The sequence below is a fragment of the Physella acuta genome, unplaced genomic scaffold, assembly GCF_028476545.2.
Source record: "Physella acuta isolate Inbredline_101_S28 unplaced genomic scaffold, ASM2847654v3 ptg001661l, whole genome shotgun sequence".
NCBI classification, from domain to species: Eukaryota; Metazoa; Mollusca; class Gastropoda; family Physidae; genus Physella; species Physella acuta.
Window position 1 is genome coordinate 87,448 of NW_026733174.1, and position 25,241 is coordinate 112,688.

A 25,241-nucleotide genomic window follows, 5' to 3' on the forward strand; every position below is an offset into this window, starting at 1 on the left:
TACCCAACAACTAAGAGCTTTTTTGGGCTTGATAAATTACTATGCAAAGTTCATAGGAAATCTGTCTGGTAAACTATCACCACTGTACAAGCTGCTACAGAAAAATGCAACTTGGCACTGGGGTAAACAACAAGAAGCTGCTTTTAATACAGCAAAAGAGGCTTTGTCTTCTGACACCCTACTAACTCACTATGACCCAGGGAAAAGACTTATATTAACATGTGATGCTTCACCAGATGGTGTAGGAGCAGTCTTGTCCCACATGGATGAGAAGGGTGACAGACCCATTGCTTTTGCCAGTAGATCTTTGAACCAGGCTGAGAAAAATTATTCTCAGTTAGATAGGGAAGGCTTAGGCATCATTTTTGGTGTTAAGAAATTTCATAAGTTTCTGTTTGGTAGGAAGTTCACCATCTTTACAGATCATAAACCATTGCTAGGTTTATTTGGAGAAAACAAAACCCTACCTGAGCATGCCTCACCAAGAATTCAAAGATGGGCTATCACACTAACTGCATACAATTATGAATTGAAATACAAACCTGGATCTGAGAATAGTGCAGATAGTCTTAGTAGATTACCTTTAAAAAACCAAAGCCTGAGCTATGTACCAGAAGATGTATTTGTTCTCTTCACTATCATGGATAACTCCAATATAAATGTGAATGATATTAAAAGAGAAACACAAAAAGATGAGTGCTTAATAAAAATATATGAGTACTGTAAGAATGGTTGGCCTGAAGAGTCTGTGAATGATGACTTAAGGCCATATTAAATAAGAAATAAAAACCTTTGTGAAGATAATATAAAAGATGGAGAAGATGCAGTCCATTATCAGTCAGAGTTACCTAAACAAAGTATTTGTAACTTAATAAATGATTATGGTGATATGGCAATTTCAAATACATTAGTAAGAAGGAATGTGATCATCAAACAACTTTGCTAACATCATTAGCACTTAAAGAAACTAAAAGGGTAACATCAAAAGAAAGAAAAAGATTTTTGCCATTTAATACACCCACTTCAAATACTGGATCACAGTTGCAAAGTGATATGGTCCAGGATATTACTTTTAAACAGTATTTTTGGTTACCAAAAAGCACTATCAGATTACCTGAGGAAATTGATCAATCAAAGAAATCTATGTCAGAGGCGTAGCTAGGGGGGGGGGCGGGGGGGGCGGCCGCCCCGGGCGCCGACCCTTTGGGGGCGCCAAAAGGGGTGGGAAAAAATTTTTAAAGCTGATTTTATGCTGCAGTTTTGAATTATAAACTGTCTAAGTTAAGAAATGTAATGGCTACACGCCTTTACAAACTGATTTAACTGTTTTCTACCTTGATTTCTTAATGTAAAACATATACTCTTAAGAAACAGTGACCGGCAAAACCGCTTTGAAGCTTTACCTAGATGGGGGGGGGGGGCGCTTTTTCGAGACTTAAAACGGAAGAATTTACACTAGATTGTTGAGTCGATAAACGTTACCACTATTAAAAGAAACCAATTGTATTGAAACGTATTGTACGATTGTTGAACTGTAAAATACGTTAGTGACTTTTATCAAGATGGTGCAGGGGGGGGGGCGCTTTTAGGCTAAATAAAATAGCAAAATTACACAGGATTCTGAGAAAACAACCTTTAGCTCTCAGAAAGAAACGAATTGTACTGTGCATTGTATAATTGTGTAACATTTTTTAAAAAAAGTTTGTTACGTTAAAAACCGCTCTACAAACTTTGTCCAAGATGGTTGTGATGAGTGTGTGGGTGGGGGTGGGGGCGCTTTTTTCGCTAAAAAAATCGCAAGTATTTGTACTGGATTGGTGAGCAGATAACTCTCTTAACACTTAGTAAAGAAACCAAGTGTATTAACGCGTAATGTACAATTTCAATAGCCAGTTTTGTTTAAAAAAAAAGACGCGACTAGTTCTTTGTAAGATTCTTACGATTCTCTCAACTTCAACGTGAGAGATCAGATACTTTTGATTGATTGCATTACATCTTACCTGGATCACTGAACTATATTAAAGAGAACTAAATATCACGGATTCTTGAATCCCTAAGCCACTAACCACCACTTTTTTCCATGCTCTTATTTCATTCTCCACTGTCTGTAATCTAGCTCCAAGCCATACAGTAAAAGAGACCACATTTAGTTATAGATCCTGATTGAATTTTTTTGACAATGCATTTGAGTTCTACATTTTCTTAGAGTATTAAAACGCGTTTTATTGCTGCTGATTATAATCAGAACGTCATGGGCTATCATTAAATTGATTGTTACTGCTTCTTCAATCAATACAATTAGTTCTGCATTTGTTGTTGACGTTGTGCGAGCAGTGTTTCTTCCAGACTTTTTTCTTCGGGGGGGGGGGGGGGGGGGCACTTGAAATTTTCGGGGGGGGGGGGGCGGTAGACTTTCTTCGGGAGGGGGGGGGGGCGGACACTGTTAAACGTATATATTTTCTATATATAAATTTCATTTCGTTCGGGGGGGCGGTAAAAAAATTTTCGGGGGGCTTCGCCCCCCCCCCCCGAAGAGATGCCTGGAAGAAACTCTGGTGGTGTGTGATCCGCTTGGCCTTAGTGGCATAGCTTATAGGGCGTATAGGGCGCCGACACAATGATTTAACTAGGTGGGGACGTTTTCACCAACGTAAATAGGAAGGGTTTACACCAGATTTTGAATAGATAAATCGCGTAACACTTAGAAAAGTGTTAAACGCACACATGCAGACACACGCATATAGGCCCATATATATTGAGGGGGTTCGAAAGTTCACACCGGGCAATGAAATGGGTCGTTATGTCTTTGTTTTTTTTCAGTGTTTGGCCTCCCCAGATCAGATCATTGTGTTAATTTTAATTGGACTTAGGCCCTAGTTGTCTTAGACTTAGACAATCAATTCTAGATCTAGATCAAATAACACTTAGGCTAAATGAGTAAACTAGTACATTAAAATTATATAAGCCAAAATTTAAATTCTAGCAATTGTTTATTGACTAATTCTAGGTCTAGAATCTAGACTCTACAGGCTATAAATATAAAATAATTAATTATTTTTAAGATTTAGGCCTATTTTTCGAAAGTGTAGATCTTGTTTTTGTAAGGTTAAAGATCCGCTACTCAGCCCATAGGCTTTTGAATTGTAAACAACTCTTCTAGATCTACTACACGTGGGTCGAAAACAAGTAGCTTAGTGAATTGTAAGTTGCTAGCTAGACTCTAGATCTCTCTAGATTTAAAATCTATAGATTTAGATCTAGGCCCTAGTCTAGCAGCCTTGATCTAGATTCTAATCTAAGTTTATTCTAAAGAATCTATTCTATAGACTAGACTTGAATTATGAGTCACTTTTCCACTCATGTTTGAAATTTAATTTTTTAGGCCATCTCTTTTTTACTACTTTTAAGTAAAATTTAATTAGACTACTCTCTACTGGTCTAAGACTAGCTTCTATTCTAGATTCTAATCTAACTAGTAAACTAGTAGATTCAATATCTAGATCTAGTGCTTACTTTTATTCTTAAACTTAATGTACTAGATCTAGGAGATAGGGGAGAATGAAGAGTCTTATACTGTAGCGGCTATAATGGAATTTTCTTTTAAAAAGGGTGTTAGGTTACTGGTAGTCAACTAAATACACACATGGCTGGCTAATGTAATGTCAATGCTAATCCTGTCCCTAACCCCACCCCTGGTCCTACCATACTGTCCATATGCCTAACCCTAATTTATAACCATAAAATTAGTCGAGATTACAATACTACTAACAACCCAAAACCCTTTTTTTAAAGAAGATTCCATTATCGGACACCGGTATCTAGATCTATAATCATCCGGAAAACCTATAGATCTACCACTTGGAAGACCCTGCAGGGGTCATGTAATATAAATATGGATCAAAAAGAGCAAAACTCCATAATAATTATATAAGAAAATACTTTAAAAGTCTACATTGAAATAAATTATCTATTATTAGCCTATCTTTTGTGTTTATAATATAGCCAGCTTTCCCAATGAACAAGATGATAAAGCTTTAAATTTGCAGTATGTACTATGTAGGCCTACCTTCAGAAATAAAAAAAATTGTTCACATTATTTATTCAAACCAAAAAGTGATTATGCTTGAGGCTTGAATAGATTCTCAGTTCTTCCTTCGTTTATAAAACAAAACTATAGGCCTAAAACTAAATAATATGCCTAAGTAAAATTATAAAGAATGACATGAGGTTGTTGTTTACAAAACACAGCCATGAAATTTGAAGCTAGTAATATAACTAGCAATTTCCGCAATTGTATTATACTTTTTTTAAAAATAAAGCAATAGGTACTAAATGCACTATTTTCTTTCATTGTTTATCCTTTATTACGTTTATTAACCCCTTTACCGTGGGAAAAAAAAATTTTTTTTGGAAACTGTATTTTTTTTTTCATTATTTGATTTGTTATGTTGTCCTGACAAAATAAAACATCATTTTGAGTGAAAATGAGTTGACATTTAGAATTTATGAGGTAAATATAAAGAAGGTAATTCAAAAGCACAGTACCAACATCACATGATGACCTATTTTTATCATACGCTGTTGAATTGGCTGTTAGATTAGCCTCCCTCTACATTGTTATTGATTTCCAATGCTATTTTCGTATCAAAACGAGTTAACTCGCGACGCACGGCACACAGACGACTTTTTTATCTGAAGACGAGTTAACTCGTGATGTACGGTTAAGCCCAAGATTTTATATGACGAGTTAACTCGTGACACACGGTAAAGGGGTTAAGATTTATTATTTTGTAATTTTTTAAATTTAATTTAGGGTTTAGTCATTAATGTAATTTATTCATTCATTTTTTAGGCCAATGATAGCTTAAGTAATGAATAATATTGAATAGTAAAGTAGAAATTCTAGATGCTGATATATTATAGAATGCCTATGCCCTCCCTATAGTTAGATCTTGACTAGAAGTTTTAGTGGCTAGAACAGTGAATGATGATCAATCAAGCTTTATCATGGGGGTCATCCACTTAAAAAAATTATATTTCAAAATACGTAGTTTGCCTACACACGTTTTTCTATTTGTCACCACTCATACACCACACACTAACTTAATCTCCATATGATGTAAAATGGAGATTTTTCCTACAATTTTATGATAGTACTCATATTTTGAAGAAAACCAAATTTTGCAGATAATTTAATTGCCATATCTAGGCCTATATAGTTTGTGCTTCAGTTGTAAGTAATGAATGAAAACAAATATGTAATTGAGATTTTTAACTTGATGTAACAATACCACTTATTAAAATCAATATAAAGAGTATTGTTATTACGATATGCGATAAAAGTATTAAAAGACATGTCAGAATGAGGTTTACGTTAGGGGCTATGGTAAGACTGAGGATAGGGTTAGTGGTGAAACTAGCTAACAATATTTTATTTAGTTAGCAATCAGTAATCTAACACTCCTTTTTGTAAGAAGAATTCATTATGGTGGTATTATAAGACACTAGTAAGACACATCAGTTCAGGAAGTAATACTTTCTAAAAATGTCTTTTCATGCAAAAAATAAACAAGTCTGTTACTTTGCATCTTCTTCTTCATTCTTAATTATAGTGTTGGAACAGATTCCCTCCAATTTTGGGATAGAGATGGGATGGTGCTTATAAATCCAAATTTTTTTGTAGATGTCATAAATAGATGACCTTAAAAGAACATTAATATATAACTAATGTCTGTATTTTAATAAATTATATGTAGATCAAAATGTATTGTAATAGTCCTAAACATGTTCTTTTACCTTTAATATTATCAAATTGTTTTTCCATAAGCATATTGTTATACTTAACTATTTGGAAACTTTACAAAATTATCTCTTCTAACATGTTAATAGTTTTATGTGCCTGTTTTGTCTATTATATAAGTTCCTGGGTCTTAAAATTTTCTACTAATCTCACAACTCCAACCAAAATGTATTTTTCTTTTCATAAAACCAGCTTATGTATGGCACCAAACAAAGATGGCAGTGCTTATCTTGAGCTAGATGATGGAACAATTTATTACGGAATACCATTTGGAGCTGCCAAAAATGTACCAGGAGAAGTTGGTATGTGATTTACATAATTTAGAATTTACCATAGTTTTCAGATATTAATGTAAATTTTCTCAATATCATAGCATATTAATGACTAAGCTGAATTAACGCCTAGAAAAATATTTGATTTTAATTATTTTAAGTAATTGATCATTTTTATACATATTCAATCAATAAACTCGAGACAGTTATAATTTAACTCCTTCTTCTACCCCAAAAATGTTCCAGTGTTTCAGACAGGAATGGTGGGATACCCTGAGTCCCTTACAGATCCCTCTTACCACAGGCAAATTTTAATCCTGACATATCCCCTGATTGGTAATTATGGAGTCGCAGGTGATGAGACAGATGTATATGGACTCCCTCAATGGTTTGAGTCTGATAGAATCCATGCTGCAGCGCTAGTTATTGGGGATTTGTCTGAGCATTACAGCCATTGGGGAGCCAAAAAATCACTTGATCAGTGGATGAAAGAACAGAATGTCCCTGGAATTTATGGTAATACTTCACTTATTTTTTAAATTCAACTTTTTAACAAACTTATTTAACTTGATTCTTCATTTTAGGTAAAATCTTTTGAACAAGATTTCACGTACTTCTCCCAAACCCATTATTTGTTAAAAATGTAAAGTTCTAAATGTGTTAAGCTGTGACACATAGTATTCAGACAGTGTGTTCACTTGATGCGCACATTTGTTTAGTCATGCGATTTTCTATTTAAAAAATTACTATACCCTAAGGCAGATGAAATAGAATTTACTTCTGTGACCTAGACATATAATGGGATGATGGCTGAATTGGTTAGTCTGCGAACATAATAAACAAGTAAAAAAAAAATTACATTTTCTTAACACATTAAAAATTTCTTTTAGGAATTGACACAAGGGCTCTCACCAAAAAAATTAGAGAGAAGGGCACTATGCTTGGAAAGGCAAGTATTACATATTGTTGTAATTATTATAGAGAAATATGCACATTTTTTATTTTTAAAGAATAATATAATTTGGACACATGACACTGTATAGTTAGTTTCTTATACATTTTTGTTCAAAACAAAATAGAAATAAAAATATTTTGAATTTATCTCACTTAAAGGTATTCATTTTTTATAGAACATTTAGTTTCAAAATAAGTCTGTTTATTTTATTAAACTTACCTCTTGTATGTTCTTTGCTGCTAAACAAAATTTTTTTTTTTTTTAGTTGATTGTTAAAGAGACTGATGATGCCATTGACTTTATTGATCCAGACAAATTCAACTTGGTGTCAGAAGTTTCTACAAAGGTACACTTTCAAACATAGCAGTTAAAAATTTTCATAACTCATTGATGAGAAAAAAAATTCTAATCTGTGGTGTATATCCTTTATTACTGTTAAATATGCTTTATGTTAAGATTTTTGTATTGTTTTGTCTGTTTTTAAGAAATCCTCTTTAAATTATAGACCATCAAAACTTACAATAAAGAAGGAGAAGTTAAAATTGTGGCAATAGACTGTGGCTTGAAATACAACCAGATACGCTGCTTATGTAAGGGTGGGGCATCTGTGACTGTTGTACCATGGAATGCACAGTTCAATATTGAAGGTTGGTGCTGTTTATGATACATTCTAAATTAGATAAAATATTTATTATGATTATGATTTACATTTCTTATTTTTTGTCATTAACAAAAATGAATCTTATGTAATTAATAACTTACTATTCATATACGGCCATTATATTAACACTTGAAAAAGGTTTCTGGCTTTCCTCATCTGGGAATAGTTTTTTCTACAATTATTAAAAAAAAACACTAAATAGTGCATTTTTTTCTTTGATCTTAATTGTAATGTTGGACAAGATTTCCTCCAACACAATCGTTTCATATCAACCTGATATGTGTTTCTTTTTGGATTTGTTTCCATAGCAGCTGTCCAACTAGTGGAATTAAACTGTTTAAAAACTACTAAATACTTTACAAATACATTTTGTGTCCACTCAGATTATGATGGTGTGTTTGTCAGCAATGGCCCAGGTGATCCAGTGATGTGTGATGCTACGATCAAAACTATAAGTGCAATAGTAAATGACCCCATAAACAAACCATTTTTTGGTATATGTCTTGGCCATCAGCTTCTTTCTTTGGCCATTGGGGCCAAAACCAAGAAAATGAAGTAAGTTATAAATATTCACGAAATACTGTACAGTTTCTGATAATATGTGAATTTAATGCAGCATCAGTTCACTTAATACTGCTTTATACACTGCTTGGGTCAATTTTGTGTCTTCAATCAGTGTCTGCTGTCAGTTGATAATAAGAACTGCTTAGTGTTTTGGCTAAGCAGGTATTGTTTTTTTCTATACCATAGCTTAAATACCCCAAAAATTTGATCTGTTATTATTTTATTTTTGTAATGGCTTTAATTTGAAATTAGTCAATTGCATTTTAACCCTCACCCATATGTTTATTTGTAGTTTTGAATTCTTTAACATCTAACACTGTTTAGAAAATATATTTGTATTGTAAAATAATAATTTTTCTGTAGATCAACAAACTATTTAATTTCTCAATACAGATATGGTAACAGAGGACATAACCAACCCTGCATATATGAAAACAGCATACGATGCTACATAACCAGCCAAAACCATGGCTTCACTGTAGATGAGAAGACTCTACCCGAAGGATGGAGCCCACTTTTCACCAATGCTAATGATAAAACCAATGAAGGTATCATTCATGATAGCAGGCCCTTCTTTAGTGTCCAGTTCCATCCAGAAAACAAGGCAGGTCCACAGGACCTTGAAGGGTTATTCACTGTGTTTTTAGACCAAGTTCGATCACACAAACAGGGAAATACAAGGTTTGTGACTTTAAAGTTACTATTTAAATTTAAAAAGTATAACACTATTTCAGCCCAGATCACCTCAATGTCAGATGGAGTAGAGTTCTTCTGTTTTTTATTTTGGCATATAAAGGATTATGTGGTCAGCTCTTTGCCAAGTTGTTTTTTTCCCCTATATGGGTCAGGTTCCCTTCATGCTTAAGCCATTAACAAAACTTGAGTTGTTTAAATTAGCTATCACTTGGCCGACCTCTTGAACATTTCATCCCCTATATTTAGCATTTTAGATTATTATAGATTGATCTTATCTATACCTGCTTACTTTTACATGTGGTGTATTTTGAATCTCCTCTATATTTTTAAAGCAATTAAAATAACCCAGTAAGTTGGATGAGCTGTTTTATCCTCAACTAGCCTAAGCATCAAAGAGAGGATGCACATCCACTTGAGAAGTGAAGGTATTTCCATGGTACAGCTGGATGTGAAACAGCCAAAGAAGGTTCTTATTCTAGGTTCAGGTGGACTCTCCATTGGTCAGGCTGGGGAGTTTGACTATTCAGGATCACAGGTCAGTCATAACCTAGTCAACAAGGACATCAAATCAATCTGGATTGTTTTATAAATGAAGTCAACAAACTCATCTTTAACTATTGATATTTCAAGAGTTGTGTAAGACTCTTTATTTTGGCATATCACTGTTTATCTTGTTAACAATTTTTTTTTAATTTATTTTTTGTAGGCAATAAAAGCTTTGAAAGAGGAAAAGATTGCAACTGTTTTGATAAATCCAAATATAGCAACTGTTCAGACTTCAAGAGGTCTTGCAGACAAAGTTTACTTCTTACCCATAACCCCTGAGTATGTTACACAGGTGAGTGCTGTCATTGCATTTGAAAGTGGACAAATACTTAAACATGTCTTGTGAAAACATTTTTATTTTCTGTAAAACATCATACAAGTCTGATACTTCACTTTGTTGCCCGCAGGTCATCAAATCTGAGCGACCAGATGGTGTGTTGTTAACCTTTGGTGGACAGATTGCCTTAAACTGTGGTGTCACACTAACAAAGACTGGCATCTTTGATAAATACAATGTCAAGGTCCTTGGAACACAGGTGGCATCCATAGTTTGGACAGAGGACAGAAAAATATTTGCAGACAAAATGGCTGAAATCAATGAGTTCGTTGCACCTAGTGAGGCTGCCTACTCACCTGAACAGGTACAATTTAGACAAGTATTATAATTAAACTGGTATGCATTATAATTAGACAAGTGTTATATTATCAATTGAAAACAAAATCACTGTGTATTATTTTCTACATCTGATGTTAAGATTTATTGGATTAAGAAAATATTCTGTTGACATGACAGGCTGTACAAGCTGCAGAGAGGCTGGGGTATCCTGTCATGATTCGAGCTGCTTTTGCACTCGGAGGTTTAGGCTCAGGATTTGCTGACAACAGGGAAGAGTTGAGTGTCCTTGTCCAGGCAGCATTTGCCCACACCTCCCAGGTGCTGGTGGACAAGTCTTTGAAAGGCTGGAAGGAAGTGGAATATGAAGTTGTTAGAGATGCTTATGACAACTGCATCACGGTGAGTGCCTAGTCCTTCTTATACCTTGTTTACACTAAGGCAATGTATGTAGAAGTTGACTTTATGTGCATTGGATATGGTGCAAGTATATGAAATATGTTCCCAGATGCTGTCCAAAAACACCACTAAATAAAATATTAAAAATTTATTTATTTTTGCCCAAGCTAGATGTTTATTTAATTCTACAACTAAATTATATTAATTTTCTAACATTTTGATATTTCATTTTTGTATTTTTAAATCACTTAATTTCTACAAAAATTAAAAGGCTTTGTACAGTGTTGTATAAATTATCTTTTAGGTTTGCAACATGGAAAATGTGGATCCACTGGGCATTCATACTGGCGAGAGTATTGTTGTTGCTCCTAGTCAGACCTTAACTGATGCTGAGTACAATATGCTCAGGACAACTGCTATAAAAGTGATTAGACACCTTGGCATTGTTGGAGAGTGCAACATTCAATATGCCTTAAATCCTTTATCCCAGCAGGTAAATTTAAATAATTCTTTTCAAGTAGTTTTTATAGTATTGTTGGTGAACCCTATGTGAAAAGGTGTTGTATAGCACATATGTGCTAAATAACACTCATGCTAATGTGTATATTTTCTTGAGAGTCCTACCAGTAACCTGATTTTTTTCAGTATTTCATCATTGAAGTGAATGCCAGGCTGTCCAGATCTTCAGCACTAGCCAGCAAGGCCACTGGCTACCCTCTGGCCTATGTAGCAGCTAAGCTGTCTCTTGGCATGCCCCTGCCGATGTTGAAGAACTCAGTGACAGGATCAACTACAGCATGCTTTGAGCCTAGTTTGGATTACTGTGTTGTAAAGATTCCTAGGTGGGACTTGAGGAAATTTTCTAGAGTCTCTACTAAGGTAACGTTAAAAATATATTTGCATTGCTTGTTTTTTTTAAATTGTGACTTAGCACAAGAGAATGTATAAACCAGTAATGAAGATGTGTATTAAATACCTATTATGAAGTAGGATGTTTTACCAAAGGAGGAACTCTTTAATTTTAGCCAGATATGGTTTTTTTGTATTTGGGTCCAATAAATTAAAATGCATACAATTTGTAAAACTCAGATTGGCAGTTCTATGAAAAGTGTTGGTGAGGTCATGGCCATTGGCAGGAACTTTGAGGAAGCTTTTCAGAAAGCATTGAGGATGGTTGATGAGAGTGTCAGGGGTTTTGATCCAACCACTTACAAAGTCTGTGAAGATGTGAGTACATTTTTCATTAGTTTCCAGCACAGCTGTTGCTTATTAATAATGAATATATCATTTTAACATCTTTACCATAGGGTTCATGATGTATAATTTAAGTAAAATTAAAGCATTTTATTAGTTTTCTTGTATGAATGCTAAAACACCACTATATTAAGTAGTTGGCACAATAAATAAAATATATTTTTATCTACAGGAACTGAAACACCCGACAGATAAAAGAATATTTGTTCTGGCTGCAGCTCTCAAAGAAAACATGTCCATTGAACGTCTGTATGAACTGACCAAAATTGATCCCTGGTTTCTTTACAAATTTAAAAACATCATTAAAAAATACAATGATCTTGAGGCATACAAAGGAAAGGTAACTATTGTTAATCCATACATACATTTTCCCCTCTAAATATTTAAATTTTCAGTTCATTAAAAACAAGATTTTTTTCTTCAGGCCAACAATCTTCCTCACGATCTCTTACTCTCTGCCAAGAAGTTGGGATTTAGTGACCAGCAGATTGCACAAGTTGTTTCAAGGTGGGGGTTAAAAAATGTGGCATTTCGTGTCTAGTTTATCTACTAATTTGACTGATAACGTTATTACAAAGTTAAAATAAAAATTTGTTTAAAAATTACTTTTCTTATTTCTTTGACTTATAAAAATGAAAAATAGGTAAAACTACCCTTGAATGCAAGGAAAAGTATATTTTGAGATTTAAATATTTTTTTTTATCTAACAGCACAGAGCTAGTAATTCGAAAGTGCAGATACGACCAGAACATCATTCCATGGGTTCGACAGATTGATACAGTGGCAGCTGAATGGCCGGCCACCACCAACTACTTGTACCTGACTTACAGTGGAATAGAACACGACATTGACTTTCCTGGCAAACACATCATGGTGCTGGGATCAGGAGTTTATCGTATTGGCAGCAGCGTTGAATTTGACTGGTGTGCTGTGAATTGTATCAGAACTTTAAGAGAGGTAAGCCTATAAAATAGGAGTGTTAAAACTGAACAAGGCTGGTCATGTGAGTATGTATATTATAATTGCCATGTAATATTTTCATTCATTTGTGAATGTTTGTTTTCCACATTCAAAGCTCGGCCACAAAACTATCATGGTGAACTACAACCCTGAGACTGTGAGCACAGATTACGACATGTGTGACAGGCTCTATTTTGATGAGATCTCATTTGAGGTACTAGCTCTAACATCTTAACTGGTTATATAGTATGATTGTTAATACATTTTTAAAAATGAATTAATTTTCAGCATGCATAATTTCATTGATTGTATTATCTTCTCAGACTGTCATGGATATTTACACCTTGGAAAATCCTCATGGAATAATCCTAAGTATGGGTGGTCAGTTGCCTAACAATATTGCGATGGACTTGCATAGGCAGCAGGTAATGCCTAAAATTTGTTATTCTTAGATTCTTAACACAATCCTGTTTTGTTCTTTGTTTTGGTTTGTAAAAACAATGTCCATTTACAAAATGACCCATCTGGTTTCAGGCAGTAATTTTAGGAACCTCACCAGACAGTATTGACAATGCAGAGAACAGATTCAAATTCTCTAGAATGTTGGATAACCTGGACATAAACCAGCCTCAGTGGAAGGAGCTGTCTACTTACGAAGTTAGTTTGTGCATAACTCATGCTGGATAGCTATGTCTAATACATAAACCCTTTTATTTTATGGCGGTCAAAATGTTTTGATCAATAATAGCATATACTTATTAAATATTTCTTGTCTATAAAGGCTGCAATGGATTTCTGTGATGAGGTTGGCTATCCATGTTTGATCCGACCATCCTATGTGCTGAGTGGTGCAGCAATGAATGTTGCCATGCACAAACATGACCTGGAGACATTCCTTACCCAGGCTACTGCTGTCTCAAAGGATTATCCTGTGGTCATATCCAAGTTTATATTGGAAGCTAAGGTAAAAGTTCCCATATTTGAATAATCCTATTCATCTGTCATTAAGGTAGTAGAAATAATACCAATTTTAGACAAGTTTTTATTACCATTAATTTGTTTTTGATTTTTTGGATCTTGTCAATAACCGTACCAACATTCTTACTGATTATTACTGATATCAATAAAACAATAGTTTGTTTTAATTATTTAAAGTAGCTTAATATTTAACAAAGTAATTTTGCATTATTGTTATATTTTTTAATAACCTGAGTCGTTTGTCGTTGAAAGGAAATTGATGTAGATGCTGTGGCTATTGATGGAGAGGTGGTCTGCATTGCTGTATCTGAGCATGTAGAAAATGCAGGAGTACATTCAGGGGATGCCACACTGGTTACCCCACCTCAAGATCTCAATCAGGAGACCTTGGCCAAAATTAAAGCAATCTGCTGTGCCATAGGAAGGGCTCTGGTTGTGACTGGACCTTTCAATATTCAGCTTATTGCCAAAGTGAGTTTGTTAGGCTTTCATTTTTCAAACTTTGATTTAAGACTAATTGTTTAAACAATTATAAAAGGCCCTAATATGTTTTTACACATTTCTTGTTAAAATATTTTTTTTCTTAATACTTTTTTTCTTCTTACTTTCTAGGACAACCACTTAAAAGTAATAGAGTGTAATGTCCGGGTCTCAAGGTCATTCCCTTTTGTCTCAAAAGCTTTGGATTATGATTTTGTTGGCACAGCTACCAGGGTGATCATGGGTGAGAGTGTTGAACCAGTTAACGTGACAGCGGGTTGCGGAAAAGTGGCAGTCAAAGTAAGTATTTGAGCCAGTTAGCAGATAGTTGTGCACATTTTTGTTTCGTTTTTTTTGTAATGGTATTAAAAGTATGGTTTTTATTTTTTTAAATCTTAGGTGCCTGTGTTCTCATTCTCCCGCTTGCAAGGTGCAGATGTTCTCTTGGGTGTGGAAATGGCTAGTACAGGAGAAGTTGCATGCTTTGGAGAAAATCGTTATGATGCATACCTCAAGGCAATATTAAGCACAGGATTTCAGATACCAAAAAAGAATATTTTAATTTCAATTGGAAGTTTCAAGGTATAGACATTTTCAAAAAAAAAAAATTTCCTTTAAAATATAATGATTCCTTTATTTTTTTTCATTTTTTAAAAATTTATTTAAATATTAAATTTATAGACTGAAACCAATGGATATCCCTTGAATTGCTAATTTAAAAAAAAAATTGTGCCTTTTCAAAGATTTTTGTGTTGGATGGGAATCCCTTCCAACACTCAAATTAAGAACGAAGAAGAAGGATTTTTAAAGCCTCTTCATAATACATTTAACATTGTAACTTGCTAAAAGTGCTGAATGTCATATATTTAGTAATTTTGTTCATCGTATAATTTAAAATCTCACATCTTGCAAAATAATGTATGTTCTTTGCTATTTAAACACATTTTCTCTTCAAGCACAAAAATGAACTTATACCTACAATGAGAACTTTGGAGAAACTTGGTTACCAGCTGTTTGCCAGTATGGGGACTGCAGACTTCTACAATGAACACAACTTTAATGTAAGTTTCCAGAGAGAGGTTTGTTTTTCAATCTTTATCCTTCTCTTGTAGGTTATTTAGAATTTTAAGTTTTGGACCCGATAACTTACAATATCTGAAATAACGTTAGTGCATTAGAAATAAAGCAGTTTAGTATTTTACCTAAAAATTAAATATTTACAAGATGTATATTGCTTTAAAGATTAAGGCTGTGGACTGGCCATATGAGGATACCGGTGAGGATAATAACAGGTATGGTGAGCAGAGGACCATAGCTGATTACCTCTCTGACCACATGTTTGACCTGGTCATTAACCTGCCACTGCGCTATTCTGGCTGCCACCGTGCATCTTCATTCATAACCCAGGGCTACAAGACACGCAGGATGGCTGTGGACTATTCTGTGCCTCTAATCACAGATGTCAAATGTACAAAACTGTTTGTGGAGGTTTGTGAACAGTTGTCTAAATGTTTTAATACAATTAAACCCTAGTCAATTAATATTTGAAGGAAACATAAATATATAAAAAAAAATTTGCAGGTAATTTTTAAAAATCTGTCTGCAATTGATTGTAAGAATTATTTCCATTTTGAATAACACAGTGTTCAAATGTCAATATTTTCATTCAGGCTTTACACCAGTTGAAAGCTCAAGCCCCTGTTATGAAAACAAATATTGACTGTCTTTCATCTCAAAAAATTATCAGATTGCCAGGTATGATCCAAGTCAAATTATTTTAAATTGCACATTTAGTTTTTTAAGAGTTTGTTTCAACAGAAGAAAGTAATTCCAATGAGTACAACAACAATGCATCTCATGTATTATTCTCTACTAGGGCTCATTGATGTACATGTCCATGTGAGAGAACCTGGTGCCACCCACAAAGAGGACTGGGCATCCTGTACTGCTGCAGCACTGGCTGGAGGCATAACTACAATATTAGCCATGCCCAACACAAACCCTCCAGTCGTGGATCAGGATGCTCTCAAGCTCACCTCCAAGGTCAGATATCCTGTGCTTTTTGTTGCAGTAAACTGGAATTATTTATATTACTAAATATAGTTTGGTTTTCTTATTCTTCATTTTTGAATTGTAATATTAAAGAGGTATTACCTACAACACAATTAAGTATTATGTGTCAACTTGTTATAGCATGTTGACTCAGACTTCAGCCTGCTTTTCTTTCTGGATTTACTTCCATAGCCTTTGTCCATCCAGGAACAATCTGCAAGGGAAATGTTGTTTGATTTTGGAGTTTTCTCTCCTAGATGAGTTGCTATCCCCAGCTAGGCTTTATCTGCCTGGGGTCCAAACTGAGGACTTTCAGAGTTAGCAATCACAAGCTGTATGCCCAACCATTGGTTTTAATTTTTTTACCAAATTTATTGTATTTTTATTGCAGCTGGCACGTCAAGGGGCTAGGTGTGATTATGGCATATTTGCAGGAGCAAGCAGCACCAATGCCCTGACACTGCCACACTTGAGTGGAAAAGTTGTGGCTCTAAAGATGTACCTAAACGAGACGTTCACCACTCTCAAACTGGATGATGTAACTGTGTGGATGAAGGTAACCATGGAAACTTTTCTATTCTTCAAACTTGATCAACTAGCTTACCTTTTTAAAGGCTATTTTTTTACATGGTCAGAAATGTTTTTTTTTTTAAAGATAAAGGTACAAGTCACATTTATCACATTTTTTCTCTTTGTTGAACATGATGAATCAATCTTGATAGCATAACATTTTTCCATTGTCCAGCACTTTGAAAATTGGCCAAAATGTGTTCCAATCTGTGCCCATGCTGAAGAAATGACAACAGCTGCCATAATTTTGATGGCTGAATTATTTCAGAGGACCCTACATATTTGTCATGTAGCCCGCAAGTCTGAGGTATTTTACTTTAACATTATTGGTTTTGAAATGGGTAATATTAACAACATACACCATCTTTATTATTTATGTCATTTTTTTATATTTATAGATGTACATTAGATATAATTTTCATGTTCAGATCCTTGTGATAAAAGCAGCTAAAGAGCGAGGCCTTCAGATCACATGTGAAGTAGCACCCCACCATCTGTTTTTGACTGCCGACGACCTCACCACCATTGGTGCAAGCTTTGGTAAAGTCATGCCACGTCTTGTCAGTAAAGAAGACCAACAGGCACTGTGGGACAATCTTGAAATCATTGATTGCTTTGCCACAGATCATGGTAGGTTGTGCTGGTTAGATGTTTTTTTTTTTTTGGTAACTTTACAATACATTTTAACTTTTGTTTAAACTTGTTAGTTCGTACAAGAAATAAATTGTTATGGAGAGTGCTGTCAAATTTTTAATTGATATTTAATGTGTAATGTCCAGCTTTGTTTGTTTATCTTTCTAAGCCCCTCACACACTTGAAGAGAAAAGCAGTGCTACTGCACCCCCAGGCTACCCAGGGCTGGAGACCATACTCCCATTACTCTTGACGGCTGTGAATGATGGAAGGTTAACTATTGAGGTTCTTTTTTTTTCTATTTTAGTCAAACTATTTTATTGTAAAAGTGTAGTTTTGTAGCTTCAAAATCAGTGCAATAACTGAAGTATAATGTAACAATCTATAAATTATGTTTCTATACTTCATAATTTTAAGTTTTTAATGAATAATTAACCAATAACATTTAATGAAAGGCTAGATACAATTGTTAAATGCTGTTTTTTACAGGATATTGTGCTGAGGATGCACACCAATCCAAGGCGCATATTCAATTTGCCTGAGCAACCTGACACTTACATTGAAGTGGACCTTGACCACAAGTGGGTCATCCCAACTTCAATGCCCTATACTAAATCAAAGTGGACACCATTTGCTGGGCGACCAGTGAAAGGAATCGTCAGACGTGTTGTGCTCAGAGGAGAGTTGGCTGTAATTGATGGGGAGGTAAGGTTATCTTTTAACTAAATACAGATACATAACTTCTTTGTCATCAGGCTTTTTTGGCAAGTTTTTAAAAACTGTATTAGTTATAATCGTAAGCTTGGAACTAACAAAGATCATATCTCGCCTAGGTGATAACAAATCCTGGACATGGAACTGATGTCAAATCCCTTCCACCACCCATAACTTTACCCAAATCCCCCGAGTCAACTCTTGCTCAGCTTAGTGTCCAGATACCCAGCAGTGCGCCAGTGTCACAAGGTCCGTCAGAACCTCCCAGCCCAAGGAAGGTGATGCCCCAATACCACGCTGACAAGACACATACCCATCCTCCTCGCACACCCAAGATATCTGAATGCTCTCACTTAGGTAAGTGTTTATATTTAGTTTAGGATATTTTTTTACTCTGTTTTGTTCAAGTTTAATATTAGAAATTATTTAACTTTCATTTTCAGTGTGATGACTTGCATGGTGTACTTTTTATTCAGAAGCTTTTATTTTTTACTACTTTTAGCATATTGTTTGCTTTACAAAATTTATTTTTTAAATCTGAAGTAGCGAATCTGCTAGACTTTGCTAACTTTCTAAAACCTATTTGACATGAAAATTGCTTGTCATTTTATTTTTGCCTGATCATGAAAAAGAACAAATATTTCCCAGACAAAACTTATTTTATAAACTCAGTAACTTAACAGTGGTTTACATCTGAACCTAGTTTTAACTTAGCATTTGTGTTTTTCTCCCTCATTACAATTTGGTTTTTTTTTTCAATGTAAGACTGGAAACCATCTCGATAAAAACTAAATGTATAATTAATAATCAATTTCCTCCTGTTACCTCTCTCCATCCTTGACCTTTCTTTTAAACAGTTGGAGACTCACCTGAACATGCATTAACTTATCGTGAAAAAGCAGGTAACAAAATGTAGATGCATGCTGTCTATCAATGTGCTTTCTAATACCTTCTATTATTCCATTTAATTTTCTAACATCGGTTATGGAAATAGAATGTTTTTTCTGGCAACGTTTTAATCTTAATTTCATAATGAATAGGGGGATATTGATATTTTTTAAAGCAAAAATAAAAATTCAATCGCTCACATTAACCAAGTATTTCCTATGCTAATTTGTAACAAATAATGCGCATCAGAGTGAAAATCAAATATTATAACTAAAAATTGGTATTGGGTGAAGCACATATTATGGCCCTTGTGTTTGGAACAAAATGACTTGCTCTGAGTGCTATTGAGTAATTTTCTGGCCTTGTTTTTGAAGGTGAGGCACCTACAGGTGTAGAGAAAAGTTCAGGTAATTTTGTTCAGCTACTTATCTGTTTCAAGTGGGGTCAACATGTGACATGTACACAATGTTTAAACTAATGGTAACACTTGCACTGCTAATGGCTACAAATTCTACAGAATATTCAAATCACAATTTTAATACCCTTCAGGCAATTTCCTATCTACATGGGCTGCTAAAATATTTCAGCTTTAAAATTTCCATTAAACCTTTTTATTTTATAGTTATTTCAAAAATTGTGTTAAATAGTACAAAATGTTCTTGTAAAATTGAATATCGGTTGCTTTGCATGCAATTCATTAATCCTGTTATTACATTGAAGAAATTATTTTCTGTTGTTACATGCTCATGTACATCTTTGCAGTTTTAAAAAAACTTGTTATTGCATGAGGCTTTTAAGGTTCTGTTTTGATCCAGCTTTATACTTCAGCTGAAAGTAATCATTCTGAAGCTGATTATATCAAACAGGTTGTTTAAGAATACTGGAAAAAGATTAATATGAAGGATGATAACAGATTAATTCATTATCACATTTTTAAATTTTTTAAAAATAAATCTTTATAATAGCTTATATCATACTATTTATACACTGTTAAAAAGTACCACTCAAGTTACAGTTTGTGGAAAAATGTAGTACTTTATGTTTGTGAAAATGTTGGTGTAATGTGATAAAACTGAAAAATGTGTTTGTAAAGAGAAGTAAGCTGATTGTAAATTTGAACAATGTATTGTATACATTTTTATGATAAAATTTATTGCTTTATGTGGATTATTGTATTGTTAAACTATTGTTCTATATTTTTTTAGAAATCAGCCAAGGTACTAAAAAACCGCAAGTAGCAAAATCTTTTTGCTATAGTACTGTTTTTTTTACTAAGGTGTATTTTCTCTAGTATTATTCTAATTTAACATAAAAACATCAGTCTCTTTTTCAGTACTTACTCAGCTTTTAAGTGACTTCCACTTTTTAAACAACTAAAGTACAAAGCATGTTGAACTTAATATTTTAAGCATATTTTTGTTGGGTGTATCTTTAAAGCAAAACAGAAAATTCAGATATTAAGGCTGCTTTTAGGTTGTTATTTTTTTAAATGAAAAGCACAAAAAAAAATTTTTTTACTTTAGCATTAATACATTTTTAGATAGGTTTTAAAAATTTCCTATTCATTTGCAGTTTGCAAGATGAGAATGACAACTACAGGAATTATTTTTAAGCTCAACATGTACAATATGAGTAGTTCTAAAAAATGTTTTCATGGTACAATTAAATGCCCTGATACTGTGTCACATGCTGATAAAGTGGGTTTGAGGCGAGATGGGTTTTTTCAAACTCTCAAATAAATGTCCATTCATTCCAGATGTCCCTAAGGATCATCACGCCATGCACTCTGATACAACAAGACAGCTGGCCACCCAGGTAGCTGCCTCCATGCCTGGGATGTATCCAGCCTCTCTCCAGCCTGTTGGTCATCCCCATTTTACCAAGGGACTAACAGGGCAACATTGTGAAAGTGTAATGATGTTCAACAAAGACCAGGTTTGTTGGTGTTTATTGTTTCTGCAGTTTATTTTAATTAATCATCTCTATTTAATCAAGTATTCTTCTCTTTTCAAACTTGCTCTACTAGATAATTATTTTATTTTGTCATTCTTAGCTTTCTGAAATATTCAATCTGGCCCACAATTACAAAGTGGCAGTAAATAAAGATAGACCTTTAGACCATGTCCTTAAGGTGAGTTATTTGATGGTTTAATTTGTTAACAGAATTAGAATTATAAATCAGTTAAATACTTTATTTTATTTATCCTTCTTTGAATAATTAAACTCTTTTGGTATTTTCTTTCTTTAGGGCAAAGTACTGGCATCCATTTTCTTTGAAGTCTCCACTAGGACAAGTTGTTCTTTTACTGTAGCCATGCAGAGACTTGGGGGGACAGTTCTTCATTTTAATGAGATCACATCCTCTACCAAAAAGGGGGAGACCCTAGAAGGTGGGAAATGTTTTAATCGTTTTTTAAAAACCTGTGTCAATTATATATTTTATATTTTTTCCTTTTCAAAGTAAATACATAATTTACAAGATAATTAAATCAAATGAACCATTTATGAAAATGTGGTTTAATACATTTTTGTAGATACTGTATCCATGATGGCTGGGTATGCTGATATTCTAGTGTTGAGACATCCTAAGATAGGAGCCATTCAGGTATATATTTTATTTGGTGTACAATTTATATTCTTGTCCAGTATCTTTAAAAAAAAAAAAATAGCTATCTCTAAATCAGCCCAGCTCAGTGGTTGTGAATGTTCTTATTAGTAGTCATTTAAAATACTGAGCTAAAATTACCCTTGACAGTTAATGTTCTCGCTTTATCTTTACAAAAATCACTTTTTGTATCATGATTTAAATTGAATATTGTTTTAAAAAAAACTGTCCCAATTTAAATAAGACATTGTAACAAAACTGTCCCAATACTTGTTTTTTCCTCTAATTATGTAATTATCTCATGTTTAAAATGTTAACTTGTCCACAAGAGAGTTGAATTTGAAAAGCAGACTATTTACATTTTAATTAACAGACTGCTGCTAAAGTCAGCCGAAAGCCTGTAGTGAATGCTGGTGATGGCATAGGTGAGCACCCAACTCAAGCTCTGCTGGATGTTTTTACTATCAGAGAAGAAATTGGAACAGTCAATGGGCTAACAGTATGTATTTTAAAAACACTGTCATATTTATATCTCAATACCATGTTCTCCTAGTCCTATTTTTATAGTTACTTAAATAGTTTCATGTTTAATGTTTTAAAGCAATCATTTGGATATTTTTCATATTTAGATTACACTTGCTGGTGACTTGAAGAATGGTCGTACTGTTCACTCATTGGCTAGGTTGTTGACACTATACAAAGTCAACCTAAGATATGTTGGAGTTCCTGGCCTTGAAATGCCTAAAGATATTCTAGAACTGGTGACTAAACGAGGAATTAGCCAGGTAAGTAATTTCTAACAAACAGCACACATAAATTTTAATGGTACAATTTTTGTTTATATTATATTTAACAACCTCATTTTCTAAAATGAACAGAAGTTTTACACAAACCTTGAGGAAGCTTTGCCTGACACTGACGTGCTTTATATGACAAGGATTCAACAAGAAAGATTTGATAGCATTGAAGCTTACAAGGAGGTATTTTACTTGTCTAGATTAGGAAAATTTAAAATTTAGTGCTGAAAAGGCGGAATTTTTAAAAAATATGTTGGTTTTTTTTTTTCCTTACAGGCCTGCAATAAATTAGTTTTGACGCCAGAATTGATGACATTAGCCAAGAAGAAGATGGTGGTCATGCACCCTCTGCCTCGAGTTTTTGAAATCAGGTGATTTTCTTTTATTCAGTTAATGGCTGTTTTTTATCAACTAACTACAAAACAGCAAATATTCTTGAGTAACTAACTAGCTTAGCAATTTTATAAACAGGACTGTAATCTTTAAGCAAAATTTACATAAATGTTAACTTCTAGACTATTTATCACATTTTAGACAAAATTTGTATGTTTTGTAAATGAACTGTAAATCACAAGATCAAATACTTTCTTTATAAAGGGTTGTTTGTTGTAAATTTAAAACTGTTTAATGTTAAGTTTTCCTTGTGTTTGAAAATCTGTTGCTTTACTTTATTACAGTCCTAGCATTGACCCATATGTTTCAAAATCTGTTGCTTTACTTTATTCCAGTCCTAGCATTGACACTGACCCACGTGCTGCGTACTTCCGTCAGGCTGAAAATGGAATGTATGTTCGTATGGCACTCATTGCATTAATCCTCGGAAGATGTTAAAGAAAAACAATGATTGTTCTACAGCAATATAAACATTTTTTGTTGTTATTGTAAATTTTTTGAACTCGATAATACACAAATAAAATCTATTAAAGATATTTTTTAAATAAAAACTTGGACAATTATATTTGTGCACCTCATTATAGTTTAAGATTTACGATTATTGTTTTTTGTCCACATATCTTTTTTCAGTCAATTTACCGTTATTATTTTTTACTCGAATAAACTTAAAATTTGTTTACATTTGTTATACCTTTTGAACAAACTGTCTCGGTTTACCTTAACCGTAACAAACTGCATTTTTAATGAGTGTGTTTTTATGTAATGATCATTTTCTTACCCAAAACAAATACTGCTCTATCTTAGGTTTATATTCATGTACTGTGCATAAGAACAATTTGGGTTGTGTATTTTTTAATTCATAAAATACCTCTTAGTACAAACACCATCATATAATAAATGATTTATAAGGATAAATAAGATTGATTAGTGTATATTATTGAAAGATTATACATTACAATAATTAAATGTGTGCAAATACTTTCATAACAGAATAAAATACTCAGCATAATGCAACTTACACAAATACATCAGCTCTTTGTATTTTCTCCTTTCTCCAAATTTTCTAAATGGTACAGCTTTTTGGAGCAATTTTTAGATTTCTTTTCTAATCTTTTTATTGTCATTTTTCATTTACTCATACTTGTTTTTACCTTTTTTTTCAATTTCAATCAATTTTCTTAATTATCTTACCTTCCTTAACAAATATTTCTTTTACTGATTTATTTTCTCAAAAGAAAGCAAATGAGATACTATTTCAATCAGGATGTCACATGCAATTTTACATCTCACCATTCTCAATTCAAGATTTTTTTACATTTCTTCATCTTTAATTTGATGATCTCAATTATCATTAAAGGCTGTGTGACATCCTGATCTATAATGTATTTTATTTTTTAATACAAATGTTTTCTATTCGGAAGTGATAATATTGTATGATTTCAATTTATTGTAAATGTTATTCACTATAAATTGTGTTCATCAAAAAAATGTTCCTATTTGACCGATTTACATATCATTTATGTAGTCTTTTTTTGTTTGGATTAAAATGGTTATTCAAATATTAACTCAGGGATGGAGAGAATGGAATGAGGTTTTTGCTGTTGGTGCAGAGCTGTAATACCAACAGATTAATTTCTTCAAAATGTTGCATTGGTCAGAATAATTGAATAGGCCTACACATTTTTTTCTCATTGTTTTGACATCATCCATACTCCACAATCATGTATTAGATGCATTTTCCTTATGAGATTAAATACAAGTCTTTGGAGAAATAAAATTTCAAAAATAAATATGCAGTGTTCTTTTCTTTATTTTAATTCTATTAGACATTAGGTTCATAGTTTTAAATTTAAAAATAACTATATTCATTTATGTAAGGGGAGATAACATTTAATACTGGCAATCACTGAAACAGTGGATGGTGAAATGTTTATTTGCCTAGAAGTGGACTAAAGAGGAGCTTATGATAGTCTATTAGAGATTACTCACTGGGATTCAACGCAAATATTTTTAGTCGTATTAATTCAATGTGGTGTAATTTTATTTATGATAGGCTTAATCGTAATTTTACAATAAGCTTTTTTAAAACTTTTACCAGCACGAAAATAAAATACAACAAATTTCTTTTCTTTAATAAAAGCATTGGTCGCCAGAAAGTTGAACCATAACTGAGATTGATGGCTCAGGACTAGGAGCTATGTAGACAATGCACAACAAATGAACGTTTAGTATTAGTTGAATGCTAGTAAAGTGAATAAAAAAACATTTTAAAAATCTTTATAACCTTTTTACTGCACTTTTTTTTTAAGAAAAAAAAAAACAAAATATTTTCTTTAATCAAACAAAGCTTTGGTCGCTCATGCGGTATCTAGACATTTTTATTTGTGGTATAAAACATTTTTAAAGAGAAC

At 33.2% G+C, this 25,241-nt stretch overlaps 1 protein-coding gene across 4 annotated transcripts; it reads left to right on the forward strand.

Moving 5' to 3' along the window:
• Positions 1–3,129: 3,129 nt before the first annotated feature.
• On the forward strand, positions 3,130–24,620 carry LOC131929661 (CAD protein). 4 transcript variants are annotated; one of them, XM_059285972.1, is made up of 46 exons: positions 3,130–3,201; positions 5,993–6,102; positions 6,319–6,588; positions 6,963–7,021; positions 7,293–7,373; positions 7,533–7,674; positions 8,072–8,243; positions 8,646–8,933; positions 9,330–9,483; positions 9,655–9,786; positions 9,902–10,135; positions 10,288–10,509; positions 10,811–10,999; positions 11,152–11,385; positions 11,596–11,733; positions 11,933–12,100; positions 12,185–12,267; positions 12,471–12,717; positions 12,836–12,934; positions 13,044–13,145; positions 13,255–13,377; positions 13,502–13,684; positions 13,951–14,169; positions 14,311–14,478; positions 14,578–14,760; positions 15,135–15,239; positions 15,421–15,666; positions 15,849–15,933; positions 16,055–16,221; positions 16,622–16,786; positions 16,976–17,107; positions 17,229–17,430; positions 17,603–17,718; positions 17,923–18,138; positions 18,267–18,504; positions 19,005–19,049; positions 19,410–19,442; positions 20,792–20,970; positions 21,089–21,166; positions 21,284–21,425; positions 21,570–21,640; positions 22,014–22,139; positions 22,270–22,425; positions 22,519–22,620; positions 22,714–22,808; positions 23,166–24,620. In XM_059285972.1, the coding sequence occupies exons 2-46, from the start codon at positions 6,000–6,002 to the stop codon at positions 23,266–23,268; spliced, it is 6,795 nt and encodes a 2,264-aa protein (XP_059141955.1). In that variant the 5' UTR covers positions 3,130–3,201; positions 5,993–5,999; the 3' UTR covers positions 23,269–24,620. The 4 variants fall into 4 exon arrangements, with proteins under 4 accessions (XP_059141955.1, XP_059141957.1, XP_059141958.1 ...); XM_059285974.1 differs by lacking the exon at positions 19,410–19,442; XM_059285975.1 differs by lacking the exons at positions 19,005–19,049; positions 19,410–19,442.
• The last annotated feature ends 621 nt before the right edge of the window (positions 24,621–25,241 follow it).

Excerpts from the sequence above, each read along its gene's own strand:
- LOC131929661 (XM_059285972.1), top strand. The coding sequence starts at position 6,000 with ATGGCACCAAACAAAGATGGCAGTGCTTATCTTGAGCTAGATGATGGA. Across the intron at positions 12,935-13,043 it reads TTGATGAGATCTCATTTGAG|ACTGTCATGGATATTTACAC; the intron begins GTACTAGCTCTA and ends TTATCTTCTCAG. Across the intron at positions 20,971-21,088 it reads TGATGTTCAACAAAGACCAG|CTTTCTGAAATATTCAATCT; the intron begins GTTTGTTGGTGT and ends TGTCATTCTTAG.